Source organism: Phoenix dactylifera, chromosome 2, assembly GCF_051530095.1.
Source record: "Phoenix dactylifera cultivar Ajwa chromosome 2, Ajwa_hap1_PhDact_Kaust_v1.1, whole genome shotgun sequence".
NCBI classification, from domain to species: Eukaryota; Viridiplantae; Streptophyta; class Magnoliopsida; order Arecales; family Arecaceae; genus Phoenix; species Phoenix dactylifera.
In genome coordinates, this window is record NC_143191.1 from 51,936,322 (window position 1) to 51,957,107 (window position 20,786).

The 20,786-nt window shown below is 38.9% G+C and overlaps 2 protein-coding genes across 2 annotated transcripts; both read left to right on the forward strand.

Moving 5' to 3' along the window:
* Positions 1 to 11,331: 11,331 nt before the first annotated feature.
* On the forward strand, positions 11,332 to 14,216 carry LOC103718626 (putative glutathione S-transferase GSTF1). Its single transcript, XM_008807539.5, has 3 exons — positions 11,332 to 11,586; positions 11,727 to 11,775; positions 13,447 to 14,216. Exons 1-3 carry the CDS (start codon positions 11,440 to 11,442, stop codon positions 13,899 to 13,901), a joined length of 651 nt encoding a protein of 216 aa, XP_008805761.2. The 5' UTR covers positions 11,332 to 11,439; the 3' UTR covers positions 13,902 to 14,216.
* A 3,047-nt stretch (positions 14,217 to 17,263) lies between these two features.
* Positions 17,264 to 19,919, forward strand: LOC103718625 (putative glutathione S-transferase GSTF1). The gene is made up of 3 exons (XM_008807538.5): positions 17,264 to 17,785; positions 17,906 to 17,954; positions 19,260 to 19,919. Exons 1-3 carry the CDS (start codon positions 17,603 to 17,605, stop codon positions 19,712 to 19,714), a joined length of 687 nt encoding a protein of 228 aa, XP_008805760.4. The 5' UTR covers positions 17,264 to 17,602; the 3' UTR covers positions 19,715 to 19,919.
* Positions 19,920 to 20,786: the final 867 nt, after the last annotated feature.

Here is a 20,786-nt window from a genome sequence, read left to right on the forward strand (position 1 = left end):
GTCTCCCCTTTAGGGTTACCTGACGGGATTATTTATAGTACCGGTGGAGAGGCCCAGATGGCGGAGGCATTGTCTGCCTTCATCATGAGGGGGATGGTTCTTAGCCGAATGGCGCGTAGCTAGAGCTGGGCGGTAGCGTGCGGTGCCCTCCCATTCCTGAGAACGGTAAGGTGTTGACAGTCGTAGCAAGGCATGGCCGGAGTAGTCACGGAGCCGTCCTTTGACCGTCGTGAACCAACTAGTGAAGCATGACATAGTGGCATTGCAACGTACGACCATGTAGGAGGGCGTGGGTGCGCACATGGTTGCAGCCGTTGGCGAGGCCGAACATGTTGAGAGGTAGCATCATGCATTCGATGAGGTCGGCCTGATGGGTGGTGTGATAAGCCCAGCACCTCGGATTCAGAGATGCGCTTGGCGAAGTGCCCCGAGCTCAAGGGTCGAGGCATATTGCTGAAGAGGACGTTCTGGACTTAGTCGGGCGAGTCGGCGGGTACAGGAGGTCGGGGGAGCCTTTGGCGGAGTCCGAGGTCGGGCAGATTCTAGGCCGGACCGAGGATACGTCTGGTCGGTGTCGGTACTTATTGGGCCGAAATTGGGTGACCCTTTTGTTGTGGGCTGGACGATTCATTTTGCCCCCATCACTTCCTATGCGGTCTCTTTGAGTGTGCAGAGGAGTTAGGATGTATTTTGTAAATTCTTCCCAATGCTTTGTTTTTAGAGTTCAAAGAAATTGGATGCATCTTGGATGAATGATGCAAGTGTAGGAATAAATATTCTTTATGATCATTTGTCACCAAATAATTAGATGCTCAATATCTTACATTTTTTCTTTTAATAATGACGAGAATAGATGGATTTTTAGAATACAGAGTTGTGTCAGCCGTGCAAAATCTGTGATGGTGTTTCAGGAACATGGATTATTATTGGTAAGGGGATCCTTTTTTTTATTCTTTGTTTTTCATTCGTGTGGTTGATCCTTTGATTTGGATACTGAAATTAGCCTAGTCAAAAAATGGTCAGTAAAGACTAAAGTCGAAAGAAGGTTGTTTAGTGTTTACCAAAAAAAAAAAGGAGGCTATTTAGTTGGTCTGCATGAATATCTGTCGGAGTCTATTTTATTACACCTAGTGCAATCTAATCTTCCCGTCTATTTGCTTTTTATCTAAAAATCCTTATTAGTTTATCGACAAAATTGGGTTGTATTTGAAGGTACCTACCTAATATGAGGCCAAGACTTTAAACCTGAACCTAATAGAGGACCATCCATTAATAAAAAAATTAGACATAGTTGTATTACATGCAAATATAGTAATAAAAAAATATTTTATTTAAAAATTAAAACAATTATATTATTTGTGTTTTCGAATTTTATTTAGATACTGAAATTTTATTTTTATGTGAACTTTTATTAAAATTTTTGATTGCTAGTGTAAACTTATTGCTATATTAATTGAGAATATAATTTATAACACCGAGAAAATAGAATATTGAGATATCCCCTTTCTCTCCATCTTTGCCTTACTCTCTCCTTTTGTTCTTCTCTTCTCTCTTCTTTTCTTCTCCTCTTTCTTCTCTTTTGTCCCTTCTTCTTCTCCCTCCATCCCATGCCAGTACTAGTTTGGGTCAACACCACTAAATTTTAACTTATAGCCTTTGTGCAGGACTAGACGCAATTTGCAGCGAGAAGCTTAAAAACTACTCAACCAAAAATAATTATTAATAAAATTCCTTAATAGATGTTCTAGTTCTCCATGGCTTTTATTGTCGCTGAGATCTAGGAATGCAAATAGGTCGGATCGGGTTGGGTTATGAGTGATCCTGACCCAATTCGATTTCTTGTTTGGATCCTAATTTTGAATCCAGACCTAATCCAATAGAAGATTCGGTTTGGTTGGGTCAAGTCCACTGCTACAATTTTTGACCCACGGGTCATTCGGGTTGAATCGAAACCGGTTCAGGTCAATCGGGTCTGAATTCAGTAAATCCAGACCTAACCCAAAAAATAGAACGAGTCCAATTTTAGGACCTGACCCGGCCCCACGGATCCTCCAAAACGGGTCGGGTCGGGTCTAAGTGGATCAGATCGGGTTGGGTCACAGCTCAACCTAACCCCTTTACAGTCGTACCGAGACCTGACTCGACCTAGGTGCCGAGCTGATGAGGTCATTGGAGAGATTGGCTGGCCTGCTATCCCAATAGGAGAGGTTAGCTTGAAGGTTGAGGCACATCTATGAGGCAAAAAGAATAGAGAAGGTTCTGCTCAAATAGTCACTCTGATGCTGCACTATAATATGAAACACTACAAATAGAGAAAATCCGCTTGTCGAAGAGTATTTGGGGCGGGGGGGGGGGGGGGGGGGGGGGGGCAGTAATCCTACGATGCCTAACTTAGATTTAACTATCGAGTAACAATGGAGGTGTTGAGAGTACAGCAGAGTGGTAGCATAAGGAGAGTGCAGCAGAGTGCACTTAGAGAACCTATGAAAACTTGGATTGGTATTGAGTTGAACCAGTCCATAAGTTGGGTTGGGTTGAACCAATATATAACTTGAATTAGTATTGAGTTGATGGTGGTAACTGCAATGCAAGATTGCAAATCGACCTGTCCTAGACTAGAACGCAAGATTCACCGTCTCGGTATCAGACCCTGTATCAGTGCTATACTAGCATAGTGTCGGTATGATACGGTACGAGATTTTTTGGTGTACCGAGTGTTGGTACGCTACTCGTACCGAGTATTGGTACCGAACTGGTATAGTACGGTATGCCCTGTACCGTCTGAATTGGGCCGGTAAGGCGTACTATGCTAGAAGGTGCTTGTAGTGAGACAAGTGGCCCATCATAACATCAAGCCATTGCAACAATGGTGTTGGTGGTGGTGATGGAAGATGGAAAGTAGAAGGATTAAATATGGGAGCAGCATGATTTGCGAAAAGGTAAGATGAAAGGGGTACTTAGCATCAAGAGGAACGGAGTAAGGAGTGTACTTCAGCAATTATATGTATGTATCCATGCATATACATATATCTACATACATGCACCATACATCTACATATATACATACATGTATACATTCATGTACATATATACATGCGTATATATATACATACATATTTGTAAATATGTAGATATGTATATATGGATACATATTTACCTATATGTATTTTGTGTATGTGTGTATTGATACATCTTTACATTGGTTCAAGTTCATATTGGGCTCAGTTTAGGCTAAATGTGGCTTCAAATCTGTTCTATGTTTAATTTTTAGGCATGGTCTTGGTTGTAAAAAATGAAAAATGCATGGCTTTGGAGCGAGCCTAAGCCTACTTGTAACCCTATAATACTAGGAGCTCTGAAGCCAACACAACCTTATTCTGAAGCCTTATACTTTTTTAAAGAAATTACAACTCATGCACGAGTAAAGTTTCCCATATTTCTACTATTTGTTTTTCAACCCAATCTAAGTTTGTACTTGAACAACTTCTTCCAAGCCGACCTAGCCCAGGCAACTTGAATTGTGTATGAGTTGAAGAGTTGGAGTTGGAATGCCTTTCGATTTGATTGCTTAGAATTGTCACCGAGTTAGATTGAGTTCAGGTTAGGACTTTTCTAGTTTTCTTATAAAGTTATTCTTCAACCCAACCCGTCACAATATTGGACAAATGTAAACATCCTCATTACAATAATTTAGGGCTCGTTTGGTTCGCGGAAAGCATTTTCCCTCCTAGGAATATGATTCCTAGGAAACAAATTCCTAGAAAGAGAATACCTAGAAAAGTACTTTTGGCATGTTTGGTTGACCGTAGGAAAGTGATAAATTTCCAAAGTGCTTATGTTTGGTTGGCCATCCACTTTCCTAGAAAAGTTATGTATAATTTCTATTATGCCCTTAATCAAAATTAGGTTTTTAATGCCTCTTTAATGCTTCTTTAATGCTGAAGGGACTTTTTGGAAAAAAAGTAAAAATGGAGTGATTCCTGCCTCATGGGAAAGTAACTTTTTTATGTTTCTCATGGAAAAGACTTTCCCCATATGGGAAAGACTTTTCCATAAAATATGGAAATCATGTTCCTATGGGAATACAACTTTTCCTTCTCTCTCCTTTGAAAACTCCAACCAAACAAGAGGCATCTCATTACTATCCCGTTGACCACACTTTCCCCCCTTCTTTTCCCGCGAACCAAACGAGCCCTTAGTTTGTAAGTGTTAATACTAGTTATACAAGTTGGTAGGTCATTTCTCTCTCCCTCATTTATGAATTAATATTTAGAAATATAAAAATAAAATCTTCTTTGTAGAAGAAGATTTTTTCTTGATATAATAAATTGATCTGAGCTTAACGAAGTGAATCAAGTTTTGGGGAAGCTCTCGTCACAGCCTGAAGTCTTCAAAGCATTACTGAACAGAGAATCTAAGCCAAAATTGAGGTGAGAGTGGGATTCGGATGCAGCTCTTTGGCACCAACTTCTAAAGACTTCCTTCATAGGGATATATTAGTTACTGACTGATACAGCAGGAATAGTAACTTTTATCGGCATTTTTCATAACCTTTACCGATGTTTTTTGCCGACGCCAAAAGAAAGCGCCGGCAAAATCCAGGATTTACCAACGCTTAATAAAACGTCGGTATTGGTACTTTTGCCGATGCATCTTAGCGTCGGCATAAACTACTACTTGCGCGTGCCGACATAGTTGTGGGGGTTTTTGCCGACGCTTATAAGCGTCGGCGAATCTTTGTTTTACCGATGCTTTAGAGGCATTAGCGAAAGCGTGCCAGCCCGTGTCAAAACTGGTTTTTTACGACGCTTTATAGCGTCGGGTGTGAAATATTTTTTTTAAAAAAATATATTAGAAAAACACATGCATATCATAAATCAACATTTGCATCAATATGAACCTGCATTACATTTACATCAACACAAATATTCAAATCATTCAAAACATTCATATTGTCACATATGATTAATAAGTTTAGAATTACAATGTACTTTGAAAAATATAAGAAAGATATACATAAAACTCCTTAAATAATAGTCTAAAAAGTATCAGGGACCGGATTCAGCACCATCATCATCTTTACAAGCTGTTGAAGTATCAGGAAACTACAAAATAAAAAGACATATTCCTTATTTGTGTTATGGATGCATCTAAACCAACCTTTTTCTTGGAGGAGGGGGGCTCACAAAGCTAATGGGGGTGATTTTATTAAATTGGTCTTTAACCCTAAACATTTTAGGTAATGGAAGTGATGGTCCCTAAGCTTGTTCAGACCAGTATTGTAACTTGGATGAGTAAAAGTCAGATTGATGGCTAACCTATTTTATCCAATTCAGCCTTATGTTGAGATATCTTGAGTCCATCGCAACCCAATCCGACACATCTTATGTTAAACTCAGATTAGGTTAGATTAGATTTGGTTGGATCACATCAATCAAGTTGCTTGTATAAAGAATTTAAGATTGAGAAAAGGTTTGACACATTTGATTTGGTTCATATCTGGTTGCGTTGGAACATTGATCAATAGTATTAGAGATATATTTAATTTATCTATCTATCTATCTATGTATATATTTATAATAGAAATAAATATTTCTATCTAATTATTTGTTTGGTTGGGTTAAGTCTGAGTTAGGTTAAAAATTGTTCTAACTATTTGAGCTCAATCCTAATGCAACCTAACTTGGGATAGGATTGGAACATATGAACCCAAGTCTAACTCAACCTCATGAAATTTAACTCAACCTAACTAAAACCACCAGTTAGGTTGGTCAAGTTCGAATTGAGCCGGTCCATGTTGCCCCATCTTATATTTGCATTTTTTTTTCATATTTTAGCTGTCAAAGTGTTTCCCTCTCTAGAAGATGATAATATGTATTATTTGATTAGGTATTTCGGGTGTTGTTGAAAATTGGACCCGGGGGCGACCACTGGCTGAGAAGGAGGGAGCTTCGGCAAGAGTGGCGGGTGGCGGTCCGTTGGCGGGCGGCGTCCTCCGGGGGACTTGCAAAAAGCCGGTGGTCGGGGTTTCCGGCGCCGGCCCTCCGATGCTTAAGTCAGAGGGGGCTAATGTGTAGAGGGGGAGAAAATATCTCCTAGAGTTTCAGACTCCGGACCGCTCTAAGGGGGAGGGGTTTCCCTTTTGTAGAGGGGTACAGGATTACCTGTGATGTGACGGGACGAACGAGTTACCGTCATGATTGAGCACGATCGTATGAATTAATGCACGATCGTGTGAATTAATGCATTGCCGTGGGAGATCAGGCCGGAGCCAGTGAGTCGTTGTGGCTGATCGGACGTAGTTGAGTGGGTAAACTGTTCGCCGTGGAGGGCCTGAGATCCGTGGATAGCATGCACATTAATTGTTGAGTGAGCCGGAGATCAGCGGAGGCCATGCGCATTAACTGTTGAGTGAGCCGTAGATCTGCGGAGGCCATGCGCATTAATTGTTGAGTGAGCCGGAGATTTGCGGAGGCCATGCGCATTAACTGTTGAGTGCGGTAGCAGGGCATGGTTCCCGGTCGAGCTGCGGAAGGATGTGATCGCAGCGGGTGGATACTGAGGTCGGGCTTCCGAGGTCAAAAATGCTGATGTCGGGTGCCCAGGTCGGACGCCTCAAAGTCGAGCGCCAGGTCGGGAACCTTGAAGTGGGGCGCCTTCAGGTCGGGCGCCTTTAGGTTGGGCGCCTCCAGATCAGGTGCTTCCAGGTCGGGCGCTTCCAGATCGGACGTCTTGGTCACGTGCCGGTGATGCGTTCATGCGTTTTGGAGCAATCCGTTTTTCCTCCAACATCGGGCATCCAAATTGGTGGGTTGCACGCCTAGAACAAGAAGGTTTGCTGTACAATTTCAGCGATTACAAAAAAAAGAAGAAGAAGAAGAGCATATCCCTCTTTCTGTTTGTCTTTCTACTTCCGTCGTTCATGAGCAAAGACTGAAATGAAAGAATAAAAATTGATTTATGAAGATTTAATTACTGAATAACTTCCTAACGGTTAAAAAAAATATGATAGGGATTATATATTGTGTTTGGCAGTTTGGGTCTACTTAAAAAAAAAAAAAAAGAAGAAGAGCGATATGATAGAATATATGTTATATTAAAGTACTCTAATAGGTCCCTTTCTAAAAAAAAAGGCATGAATTTTTTTATCAGTCACCTACTCATTTCCAGTGAATTGGACCAAGGTAATTAAACAAATGGAAAAAGAACCCTACGACCATCTTATCTTCTCGGTTGGTATGAAGTGTATCTTCTCGGTTGGTATGAAGTGGAACATTAATTACTTAGAAGCCGGTATAATGTATGCAAGTGATTCTCCGGACAGCTCATAAAATTTTTGAAGTTGGAAATCCTGCCACTGGGCATCATATGGCTCTCTTGCTCATATAATATCACCGGCATCGGAAAAGGGTTCTATTTTATGTGGGGTTCATCTTCAATGGAGTAGGTATGGAATAAAAGAAAGAGATTAGCTTCTCCTAATTCTAAAGATATTAATTAATTCATTTTTTTAAAAAGAAAAGTTAAAAGTGCTAACTGCGAGAACATGTTGGTGGAAACACATGCTCTTAATGTGCACGCCTTTGCTTAAGATGCACGCATTGCATGGCCATGTCATAAAAGATGATTTTTTTTAATTAAAATAGATAGTTCATACATTATGTATACGAATACACTCAATAAAGTAAAAAAACAACAGATCACGGAGTGCCCTAGGTAACTCCCCCTTTCTGGCTTACATGGTGCTTTCCGGTATGGCTGGCCACGTAGGAAGCCACCTAATCCGTAGCCCCGTTGCTTATTTAAATACATGCTTGGCCTGAAAAGTTCCGCCATCTCTCACCATCATTAAGATGTCTCGAAGCAAAGGATGATCCAAACCAGCACCCTTCGGACCCTCCTGAATCCACCTGATCACCATGGTCGGGTAACCCTCCAGAATAATTGAGTTAACCTGTAGCACTCGTCGTGCATGTCAAAGGCCCTCCTAGGCACCCTCAGCTTCGCATTGGGGACCGAAATGTCGAATATTTAACAGCCGCCCGCTGCCACCATCCTGAAGTTCGGGTCCTGGATGACAAAGCCTGCACCTTCTGCAAACTCTTCATCTCTCTTTCATCCCATTTTCTTAGAGAATTTTCTCAGGTGGGTCATGCCCTCCTGTCCCCTGCAAAATGATGAATCGAAACCAAAATAAAAAGGGAGGTATTGTGGCTTGCATTGCATTGAGGAAGTTTTCAATTGTATGCATATGAATATCTAATGCTTCCCAAATATTTAGCAAGCTGGAGATCTAACATAATAATAACTTTGGCCCTGAATACTATTTACTCATGCCTCATAATTTTTCTTTGGCCATGAAAGCAGGAGAATAGAATGAATTCACGACAACACAAGCAATCATTCATCTAATGATTGCTTGTGTAAGAAATGATTGGCCATTATGTTCTTCAAATATATTATGTTAATTTGGCATGACTTGGGAAGCCATGTGTAAGAAATGATAAACTGAATGATAATAAGGACTAATGCACACCTAGAACTATCCACTATAAATACATTAATACTAATCTATTTTAGGATAGGAAATATATTATTAGTGAGATAATGTGACATGTTGTTAATGAACACTTGTACTTTTTTTTGTAAATTATTTATTAAAAAGTGGAAAAAAGAATTTATGTAGAACAAAATGAATTTGCATCAAGAAAAGTATGATATGGGGACTTTTATTTCTTAGAGAAAAATGATTTTTCTATTTTTTTTAGAGAAAGAGAAGAAAGTCTATGCACATCAAGATTTAATTGCTATGCTGGGAAATGTGATTATGAGGACTTACGACGAAATTCAGACTATTTAAAACAATAATATTGGAGTACCTATTTTTTTCTAAATAAAATGTAGTTAATTTGTGAGAAAAGAAATCTAATTTACATGCCACAAATATAGAGTAATATTTGGCTACTTGCAACAACATTCTTGTGCAATGGTAAACACTTATGGTTAAGAAAAAAATGATATTGAATAATTCATTGTGGTTAATTTAGAGCTCTAGCTCCGATGATGATGATGAAGCACAAGGTTGGTTAAACTAAGCTATCTGTGTTTGTTAACGTGTGCAATCTAATACTCCTAGCTTTGTCCGGTTGCCAAGTTACTTTAAATTTTTACAGCGCTAATGTTTTACATTTATAGTTCCTGATTGTTACATAGATTGCCATACGCTGCTTACTTGGGCTTCTTTTTTCTTTTTTTGCTTTAAAAAAAAGGGGAAGAGGGGGAGGAAGAGACGAGCCCACGCCCGCGTAGTAGCCTCCACTGGGCCCCCACCCTGTCAGAAGAATGTTCGATGCGGACAGAAATGACCGTGTGTTGGGCACGAATCATCCATTTGAGTACGTCACACATGGCACCATCGAGGCTACAAGCGGACCAGTAGTCCTTCCAAATTCCGTGTTCGAGCATGGAGCATCCGGTCTCCACAATTTAATCGACGCTTGTGCATTTCGAACTCGGAACTACTTGGTTGGCTTACTTGGGCCTATTCGTTGGCAGACCTTTAATGATGCAGATCTCTCACCTTCTATTGGCCGTGGGATATGAATGCCATACCTGCATTGGCATTCCGCTGGCACAAGCCTGCTTGTCGGTGAACAACTTTCTCTCCAAGTTCCTTCTCTTCTTAGTGATTGAAGGAAGTGCAACTTTTGTTCCCCTAGTTTTTTAAAGCGTAATCTCTGTTCTTCTAATCAAATTAGAAAACAATACAGAAATACAGTTCTGCCAAACCTATCAAGAACCCATGTTGATGCCTTTTAATAAGCAAGTAATTGACTAATCCGAGTTGTACCCCACTCATTATTGGAGTGAGAAGGGGTGATATTATCCCCAATCGTCAGCAATATTTATTTATTGTTTAGAAATAAATCTCAAATTATCACTTTTACAAACTCTCTTATGCAAAAACCAATTAATTAAAGATATACAAATAAAGTCGAAGTAATTATGTTAAGTTCATTGTTAAGAACTAATTGTGTGTCTAACAGAGTGATGTTCTTTTAGACTGTTGGATCATCTCACACTGTTCTCAAAGTAATTCGAATTCATCTATTCATATACTGCACAGATCATAAAGCAGTCATTGTGCATTGTATAATAAACAAATATAATTTATGTATGTACTCGGATACTCTATCCCATTTTATTGTACAAAAATAATTGAAAAAGAAAGTCACGAGAATGGTAGGTGCGTAACTTATGCGACAGGATTCATTTATCGGTAGAAACAAGCATCCATCACAATGATGTTCATTTTACGACTATTAAAATCACACTTCACCCTGTCCTTAAAGTAATTTGAATTCATTCACTGCATAGATCTTAAAGTGATTATTGTGCGATCCAACGATGGTTACATGCGGAAGAAGCTTAGATCTTCTTTCGCGCTAAAGATACAACCCCATCCTTAAAGGCTGCCATCACTCATGACAGCATAAATAAATTAAGGTCATTACTCTATTTCTAGTCCTTGATTTGGGATTATTAAAGGAGGAACAATCGTGATTGTCTGAGTTCAAATCTCAAAAGATATATTTTCCCTGGAAGAATCGCGCTGGGTTTCTTTCCTCTTGGACCCACGCCTTTTGGCAAGATTCCCTCCACTGAAAAAAAAAGGAGCAAAGAAATAGAAGACCAAGGACTGTTTAAAAAAAAAGTTTTTTTATATGAATATCCTATTCAAAATTTAAATTTACATAAATATTTTTTCTAAAATTTATATTCATTTTTATACTTTATAAAATACTATTTTTGTACAAATACCTCTCTTCTAAAACCGTTAATACAAATTATATTTATTGTGATTAAAAATAAAATAAAATTTTAAAATTACTTTTTATCTTGTAAATATTTTTATTTTTTACATTTACCTATTAAGAATATTTCAGTCATTTTAATTTGAAACCGTTATTTTGGTGTATATATATATATATACACATACATATATACATACATATACATACATATACATATACATACATATACATACATACATATACATATACATACATATACATACATACATACATACATATACATATACATACATACATATATATATATATATACATACATATATATATATATATTATAATAATAATAATAATAAGGATAAAAAATAGAATGAGAAAATAAGTGTCCTACAAGAGCTTATAGGTAAATAGAGGGATATACATACAAAATTTGATATTGAGGAGGGTATCTATGTAACAAAAATTGAAAAAGAAAAAAGTGACGGTCCAAGTGAAGCTTCCGGAAGGAGTACGGGGGCACCGACCAATTAACCCTTTCCCTCTCTATAAATCCCCATTCCCCGCTTCACCAGTCGGTGCTCGGACTCATTTCCAGTGCAGGAGGGGGAGAGAGAGAGAGAGGGAGAAGATGGGGGTGAAGGTCTATGGCGCAACCATGTCCACGTGCACGGCACGTGTGCTCCTGTGCTTGGAGGAGATGGGGGCCGAGTACGAGCTGGTGCCCATCGACTTCTCCACTGGCGAACATAAGCAGCCCGCTCACCTCGCCCGCAACGTATGTATCCTCTTCCTTAAACCTTAATTCTGAGATTCCTCCTAATAACCCTCCTTCATTAGCCCTTTGTTCTCCTTTTCCTTCTTTTTCTCTGATGGTGATCGCCTTCTTATTCCTACCCCCTCGGTTCTTCTATGCAGCCCTTCGGCCAGGTGCCTGCCTTTGAGGACGGTGCTCTGATTCTCTACGGTGAGCTCCCTTCATACTTCTTATTTTTAGACCTTTTTGTTTATAGTGGAGGTTAATTTTGAGATGATTGGCTTTCAATTTGACATACTTTTGAGGTCGTGGATGCCTAATTTGTTGAAAATCAAGTGAATTGCTAATTGATTTGAAAAGAAAAAGTTCACAAAGTGAAAGTATAAGCAAGGTAGGAAGTTCATTTGGAATTTATTAAAATAATTTATGTTAATTTCTTCCATCTTCCTTCCCACAAAGTTATTGGACAACAAAGAACAATTTTGGTTTTAAATTGTATAAATCTACGAAAGTAGATTATTTTATCCTATCTCAAGTTACCCAATTTAGATAACTATGGTTTAGAATCATGGATTGAGCATGAATTGAACTCCAATTACGTGGCAAATAGAGGACAAATTGGGATCAGAATTGGATAATGATTGAGGAACCAATAAGTTAAATAAATTTTGGTCCAACATTTCAAACCTGGACTTTGAAGCAAACCCCAAAAGATGATCCGGTAAACCATACCTATCAAGGGGATGCATCGGATTCCAGTCTTAATCTCCCACTCTAAGCCCATTTTGAGTTGGATTTAGGTTAGGTTTAATTCAACCTACTTCCAGCTTCACACATCTGCTATCCTCTAGATATTTGCCCCATTCTCTCCCAATGGATAGTTGTGACATTGAGGGTCAGTTTGAATATTTTTACATGATTTGGGATAAAAATCCTGTGAGAATCGGGTCTATGGACCCATGTAAATCCAAACTCAGCCTAGATTCTAGCTTTTGTGTCTGGTTGATATAGGGTTATGCTTAAATGGATGGTCTGATTCATGAATCCTATTGGATTTTCAGTCCAATCCTGTAATAATATCCATGCAAACTCTGAAATGAAATGCTTTGTCAAAAGATATAATTAAAGGACCCATATAACTTATATTTTCTAAAAGTCTATCCAAACTCAGTCTAGATTCTAGCCTTTATGTTTGGTTGATATACGTTTATGCTTAAATCGATGGTCTAGTCCATGAATTCTATTGGATTTCAGTCCAATCCTATAAGAATGTCCAAGAAAACTTTGAAATGAAACGCCTTGTCAAAAGATATAATTAAAGGACCCATATAACTTATATTTTCTAAAAGTCTGTCCAAACTCAGTCTAGATTCTAGCCTTTATGTCTGGTTGATATAGGTTTTTGCTTAAATCGATGGTCTAATCCATGAGTCCTATTGGATTTTTAGTCCAATCCTATAAGAATATCCAAGCAAACTCTGAAATGAAATGCTTTGTCAAAAGATATAATTAAAGGACCCATATAACTTATATTTTCTAAAAGTCTGTCCAAATTCAGTCTAGATTCTAGCCTTTATGTTTGGTTGATATAGGTTTATGCTTAAATCGATGGTCTAATCCATGAATCCTATTGGATTTTCAGTCCAATCCTATAAGAATAAGAATATCCAAGCAGACTCTGAAATGAAATGCTTTGTCAAAAGATATAATTAAAGGATACAATAGCCAGGAAATATCGTGGCCGACCAAAGTAGTCAAAAATTGCAGGACCTTAGCTAAGGTGGGCCAAGAAATCTTTGCTTCTAGGTATAATTTTCAACATCATGGTCTGCTACTATCTTTTTTGATTGTCCCGATCCCTTAAAACTATGAAATGATCAGAATCTCGAGCAATTGCAAGATACATTCTTCGCAAATACAAGTCCTCTGGTGGTGACCTTTTGAAGGAGGGTAGCTTGGAGGAGTCAGCCATGGTGGATTTGTGGTTGGAAGTGGAATCCCAGCAATTCAACCCAGCCATTGGTCCCATCTTCTACCAAATCTTCATCTTCCCTAGGTTCGGAAACGTCCCGGATCAGGCGGTCATCGACACCAACTTGGAGAAGCTCTGCAAGGTGCTCGACGTGTATGAGGCCAGGCTCTCAAAGACCAAGTACTTGGCTGGAGACTTCTTCAGCCTTGCCGATCTCAGTCACGTACCTTTGCTCCATTACTTCATGGCCACCCCTCATGCATCCGTCGTCAATTCGCGCCCGCATGTCAAGGCATGGTGGGAGGGCGTTTCGTCGAGGCCGGCGTGCAAGAAGGTGACCGCTGCCATGCCTGCATCTGCATGAAAGGATCAGTTGGTGGCCATGGAGATCAGAGGAAATGAATAAATTGTCTCTCCTTTAGTTGTTGGTCTAAGTTGTCTGTGTTTTGGTGCGTGCCATGTTGTGAGTCCAAGTCTCCTGAAGCACTTTTTTGTGCTTAGGATGGCATGTTGGAAAATAAAATATGTTGTTATCTATCTTTTCTTGCATCCACTTTGAGTTTCTATGCATTTTGATCATCCTGTTGACAAATATGTGCAAATGTATCCTTTTCTTTTTCTTTTACTATTATGTAAGAAAACATTGTGGGAATGAGATCTTGGGAGTTTGAATCGGAAAGCTTCTGGAAAAAGGTGGCAACCAAAGTCTTAATTATTTCACATGATTACAGCATTCATACTTCCCCTTACATGTGTTGCGCATACCTAGCTCGAATCCTTGGTAGATACATAGAAAGGTCATCTCATTTTATTGAAATGACATCAATCCAAGGGCTTTGCTGAAAGAGCCAGGCATGAAGAGGTGCAACATCAGATGAAGGTGGTATTTGTATTGTCCTACATATTAAATTTTAGATTTTTTTTAAATTTTTGGGTATAAATATTTTTCTAAATATTGAATTTTGTATGATTTTTTATTAAAATTAATATATATATATATATATATTCATAAAATATTTATTTTGTTATTTTATTTTTATTATTTTTATTTTTACATATATATATATATATATTCATATTATATGCTAAAAAATTAACGATTTCAAATTAAAATAATTAAAATATTTTTAATAAGCAGATGTGTAAAAACAACATTTATAAGACGAACGCAATAAAAAATAAAATATGATTGGCAAATTTTATTTTATTTTTAATTAAATAAATATAGTTTTTATTAATGATGTTAGTGTTAGAAGAATCATTAGATTAGCAATATTTATGTAAAAATAGTGTATTATAGAGGTACAAAAATTAATATAAATTTAAAAAAAATGCTTATCTGAATTTAAATTTTTAAAAGGATATATATATATAAAATGAGATCCTCTCTCTCTCTCTCTCTCTCTCTCTCTCTCTCTCACAGATATTTACAGGAGATCCACTTTATTCTCAATATTTTTGAATAAAACCAATGCTCGAAAATGAGAAGCGAATAGCAGCTGGACCACCAGCCTTTGGTTCTCTGACGGCCATGATTAAAGAAGCGCTCGATTACAGTACACAGAGGGTTCGTGTACTTTGCTTTGGTGTCACAACACGGAGAAAAGGAAGAGGTGTGCAGCGCCGGGGCCACGTCGTGGAAGTAGACTTTTTATGCAACATGCCAAACGTATAACTCCTGTTTGTTAATGTTTTATATTGTTTTTGGGGTACGACTCTTGGTGTTTATGAATAACTTAGCACATGGGGATGGCCCAGTGGACCAACCAAATACTGGGAGGCAGGTGATGGTGTCTATTGCCAAGGTGATGTGATGATTACGTATCGTGGAGGATAGAATTTTAATAGCATATTCGCCTCCATCTCTAATCTTCAACTGTGGCTTTCTTTGTCATTATGCCAAACAACTCTACCGCACTCTATATATCCTCTTTTCCATAGCTTTAAAGTATTATTATTTTCTTGTTATGATAAGGGAGGTAATGAAGCCTTAATATATTATACCTACTATTAAAAAATTGCTAATTATGTCTATCTTCTTCATGTCACATAAAACAAGCTCTAATATTGTTATAAGTTGTTAAAAATATATATAGTAATGTCACATAACCAGGTCAAAATGCCACACGCAATTCAAAGCGTATAATCAAATATTTATACGCATTTACCCTCTATCCTAATTTTTTTAGTGAATAAAATATAGAGTAAATATATGTGATAAAAATAGCATATACACTGCAACGTGATATTATGGATCACTATACACACATGATAGCTCTAAAGCAGGACCAAACAGGAACCTCCAGCCTTAAGCTAAGATCTAAAGGCAGTATGGTTGTCCAATTGGCTGGTAAAAGAAATCCTTGAGGTGAGTTGACTGAACCAATTTAAAGAGTACCTCGGAGTACAAAAGACCGTACTATAAGCGGATTAGAGAGAGACGACCAAAGGAGGCAGGCCGAATGAAGACTAACGATGAGATTAGGCTCGTACCAGATCTAGCCGTTTCGACTGGCAAGAATAGTGAGAGAACAGTTGGTTTCAGTTACCAAAACCACCAGCAATAAAAATGTTACTAGGAGTGGTTAGTTACTTACAGTCTGTTTCTTAGTATAAATAAGTAGAGTTATACTTTATAAAAACTTCGACACATCAAGCAATCCAGTTTTATCTTAATTATTTTTTATTTTATTTTTATTTTATCTCGTACTTAGATCACCAACAGGACTCTACCATAGAAATACCTATAAAGTAGTTCTTTTCTACCTTAGATTTGGCTACATCCTATCTAAATTTACCTTCCGAAACGATAGTGTGACGGTAGCGAGAATTTTTGAAGATCAACACATCTAAATCTAAACTTCCCTTGCAGTACAATGCTAGACACGAGTAGTGAACGCATTACTATTGTCTAAAGTTCTTGTTAAAAATTAGGTGCTCCAGTTCAATTACTCATTATTGGCGTTTCCATTAAGGCCAGATATATGATGGAGCTGGATATCTGCCATCTGTGTATTTGTGAGGGGAACCTCTTAAGTTCTGACTTGAGCTAGAGAGATCAAGTCCTATAGCCATGATTGTTCTTGCATTGTATGATTATGTATAATTACACACATCTCAGGGAGAACGTTGGATAGTGTATTCCATGTCATGTAGACCTTTGCATGATACATGAATGATCATAGTTATAAGATTGGATCTTTTTAATTTGCTGTGTCTGATTAAGTTATTATTTTATTATGTCTCCATTATCTCGACATTTTTGGTGCATCGATCACTGACATGAAAAGGATTACTTGGAAAAGAAAGATTAACGGATGAAGAATAAGAACTATCTAGACTCTAAACACTGCTGCATGCGAAATATGGTGGTTTATTGTGCGCGTTGAGATCACTGCAAAGTGTTGTACAATACTCGGTAGCTATCATATCAGTCGATCATGGAGATAGAGGGTTGGTAAATAAGATTGTAAATACGTCGGGTTGACCTGTGATCCGATCCGATCCGATCCGATCTATTTTAGAGAGACAAAGGTGATTGCAAAGTCTTTAGGAAACAACGAAGTTTGACCCGATGAAAGAATAAGACTCATAGAAATAAGGGGATGGCGGAAGCTCCTGGAGGAACAGTGCGGGAAAGCGAACCAGCGACAACCAACCCCACGCCTCCTATTTAAACAACACCATCCCTTCCATTCTCGCCATCCAGTGTTGCAGGGGGGGAGGGGGCCTTGAATTTAGTCCCACATTGGCTAGTAGCGGAAAGGTTCTGTGCCTTAAATGGAGGATGAAAATTCTTTTCTCTCGAGGCACCTTTTGAAGGGTAAAACCGTGAGGACAGTGGTCTCCCCCGTCTGCGCTGGACACGCGGGCCGGAGCACCCAAAGGGCAGTGGTCTCCCCCCGTCTGCGCTGGACGCGCGGGCCGGAGCGCCCAAAGCGGACAATACTTCGGGAGGAACGCAGTCCTCTTTTTCTGCTAGCTTAATGTGGGCTATTCTGTTGTGTGAGGCTCCGGCCAAAGACCGTCCCCGCAACAAACAACACCACCCCTTCCATTCTCGCCATGTGTTCAGAACGAGAGAGAGAGAGAGAGGGGGTGATGGGGGTGAAGGTATATGGGCCGCCGACTTTCACGTCCGCGGCACGTGTGATCGCGGTGCTGGAGGAGATGGGGGCCGACTACGAGGTGGTGCCGATCGACTTCGCTGCTGGCGAACATAAGCATCCCGCTCACCTCGCCCGAAACGTACTTACTCTTTGGATCCCTCTTGCTCGCTTCCCCTTCCGCTTCCTCTTCTTCTAGTTTTTAATTTGATCATGGTATGGTGATCTGCTCCTTGATCTTACCGCCGGTCAATCTTTGCAGCCCTTCGGTCAGGTGCCGGCGTTCGAGGACGGCGATCTCATGCTCTTCGGTGAGCTTTCTTCGTCATATATACATACGAATATTAATTTTGTTCGATTTAACAAAAGAAACACCATGAAAGATAACTACATCAGCAGTCTTGTTTCATCTCATGCGGCGAGATCATTTTAATGATTTTCTTCTTTTTTTTTGTTTCCTAAGGTTTAAAGTTTAATCGTATAAGAATTCTGTAAAATATATCATACCACTTAAGATGGCATGGTTATGGTAAAACTTTGTAAGAACGGTGATCCAATCGCAAAGAAAGAAGAATATTTTCAACCTATATATTTGAATCCCTCAAAAATAACTAGAAAAAAATAGGAAACTTGCAAAAGTAGGACTTAAATTTCATTTTCTTCATCGATCACCTCTACCTTTTAAATAGAGGTACATATCTCCTATCTATAATATTAGCGAAGTTCCCCTTTAAAATTTGAGTTGGACTCTTTTTCTAGTTTAAATAGGACTAGGTATCTTAAAATAAATATAACCAATAGAAATATTTTAGAAAATCTAAAACTTCAAAATATTTTGAAAAAACCAAAATTTTTGAGAAGATAAATCTCGACTTATTTATCAACTTTGTCTTATGTTATTTCGTCTGATTCTTTTTGGATAAAGAGCTACATTCAGTAAAAGTTTTATTCGAAAGAATAATATTTGGTTTGACCAGCCCGTTTTGGGGTTTAAATAAGAGAATTCCTTCCTAATTTAACCTTCTAGTTGTAGATCTCAAAAGGCTATCTATTTTTTTAATGAAAAAAATCTCTTAATCGATCATCAAATGACCAAGTTATGGACTTCGGAAGTTTGGCATATGACTCGGTTTTTCGATGTAGCAGATCTCGCTCCTGAACCATATCCAGATTCTCCTAAATATTCATAGCGGTCAAAATATTCCACATCGAGTTTGGTGATCCTTTTAAATACTGCGACTAGCAAAGATAATCCATATTGAGTCTAACGATCCTCCTAGATACTTATAGTGATCAAAATAGTCAATATTAAGTCTAAAAATCCTCCTGGATCAGAGAGTATTATTAACGTACCATTTGCTACTAAATTTTATAGACAAGTTTCCTTGTTAATTATCTTGTACACCTTCATAATACAAAAAACTTTTAACCAAAATAATTAGTTCTATCAACAACCATGAGCACTCCTTTTCTTTTCTTGATTCAAGTTTTTCTTTTTATTGTTATTATAAATTTAAAATATCTCCCCTAGATCCTTGTGGCTAGAGTTGGCAATGGCCTTTCTGACACTCTCAAGATCATTGTTCTTATCATTATATCCCCGTAATCATTACCAGAATCGCGAGCAATTGCAAGGTACGTGGCGCGCAAGCACAAGTCCTCTGGTCCTGACCTTTTGAGGGAAGGCAACCTACAGGAGTCGGCAATGGTGGATCTGTGGTTGGAAGTGGAGTCCCAGCAATACAACCCAATCATCTCTTCAATCGTCTACGAGTGCCTCATCAGCCCCATCTATGGAGGCGTCCCTGATCGGAAGCTCATCGATGCGAATGTGGAGAAGCTAGGGAAGCTGCTCGACCTGTACGAGGATCGACTCTCAAAGACGAAGTTCCTGGCCGGAGACTTCTTCAGTCTCGCTGACCTCAACCACATGCCTTACTCTCAGTACTTCATGGCCACCCCTCACGCATCGCTCTTCGAATCCCGCCCGCATGTTAAGGCGTGGTGGGAGGACTTGTCATCAAGGCCTGCCGTCAGGAAGACGACCGCTGGAATGCCCATGGCCGGGTGAAGAAGTTTAATGGTCATGGAGATGGAAGGAATACGATTCTGTTCTTGTTTTAGTTTCTGTTCTTGTTTTAGTATCTTTTGCGCCCCCATGAGTGTTCATGTGTGAAGTTTCTGCTCTTGCTTCTCAGTTCTTGTTGCGAGTACTGAATAGCTTTGCTGTTTCTCAAATAATATGTTGGATATGAAACTAAATCAGTCCTTCCTCATAACCCTATTATTTTGTTTTATTTATTTTTTTTTTTTGTGCATCAGCACCTCAGGCTACACGCATGTGAGAGTAGCCAACAAAATCAGAAAAAAAAAAAAAAGCTGGCGAAGAAAATGAGAAACATCTGCTTGGTTCACCCAAAGGAACGCACTAGCGTGATACGTCATATAGGAGGCCATCCAGTTTGCTGCACTGTTCGTTTTCCGATAAACATGGATAGCCCAAAAGAACCGACAGACCCTGCAAGCTTCCAAATGTCATGGAGCAGAAGCTGGCCGCCCGGCTCAGAATTAAGGTGCCAATCTTTGCAAATTTGATTCCATATTTATGTCCATGTTAACTGGTTATACATCGACTCGGACCACCATTTATACCTGCCAACTTTGGCCCCATTTCCCCTATCTCCACCATCCACAGGTATAATAATAAACACCGTCTTGTTCCTTAGCTTTACCTTCGATCAATGTTTGCAGCATCCATAGGTATAATAATAAACACCGTTTTGTTCCTTAACTTTACCTTCGGTCAATGTTTGCAGCTATTTTTTTTTATGGTATACTGGCTACTCACACAGATCTAGCATAAGTACAGTCAATAGAGTCAAGAGATAAAAGATGGCACAGGAGTAGAGAAACAATTACATGACATGTTTCGGGGACATCTCCAGAGTATTGGATAGCAAAAGAGGCAATTCAGTTTGCTGCTCTGCTTGTCTCACAATATATATACACGGCCTAGAAGGCACTACACTCACTCGCCAGCCAACGAATATTGCACAGCAGCAAGTGTCCATCTCTCCTCTACCTCTTATCCTGTATTCACTCGATTACTGTGGCTGAGTCTTCTTCAAAGATGATACTGTTAG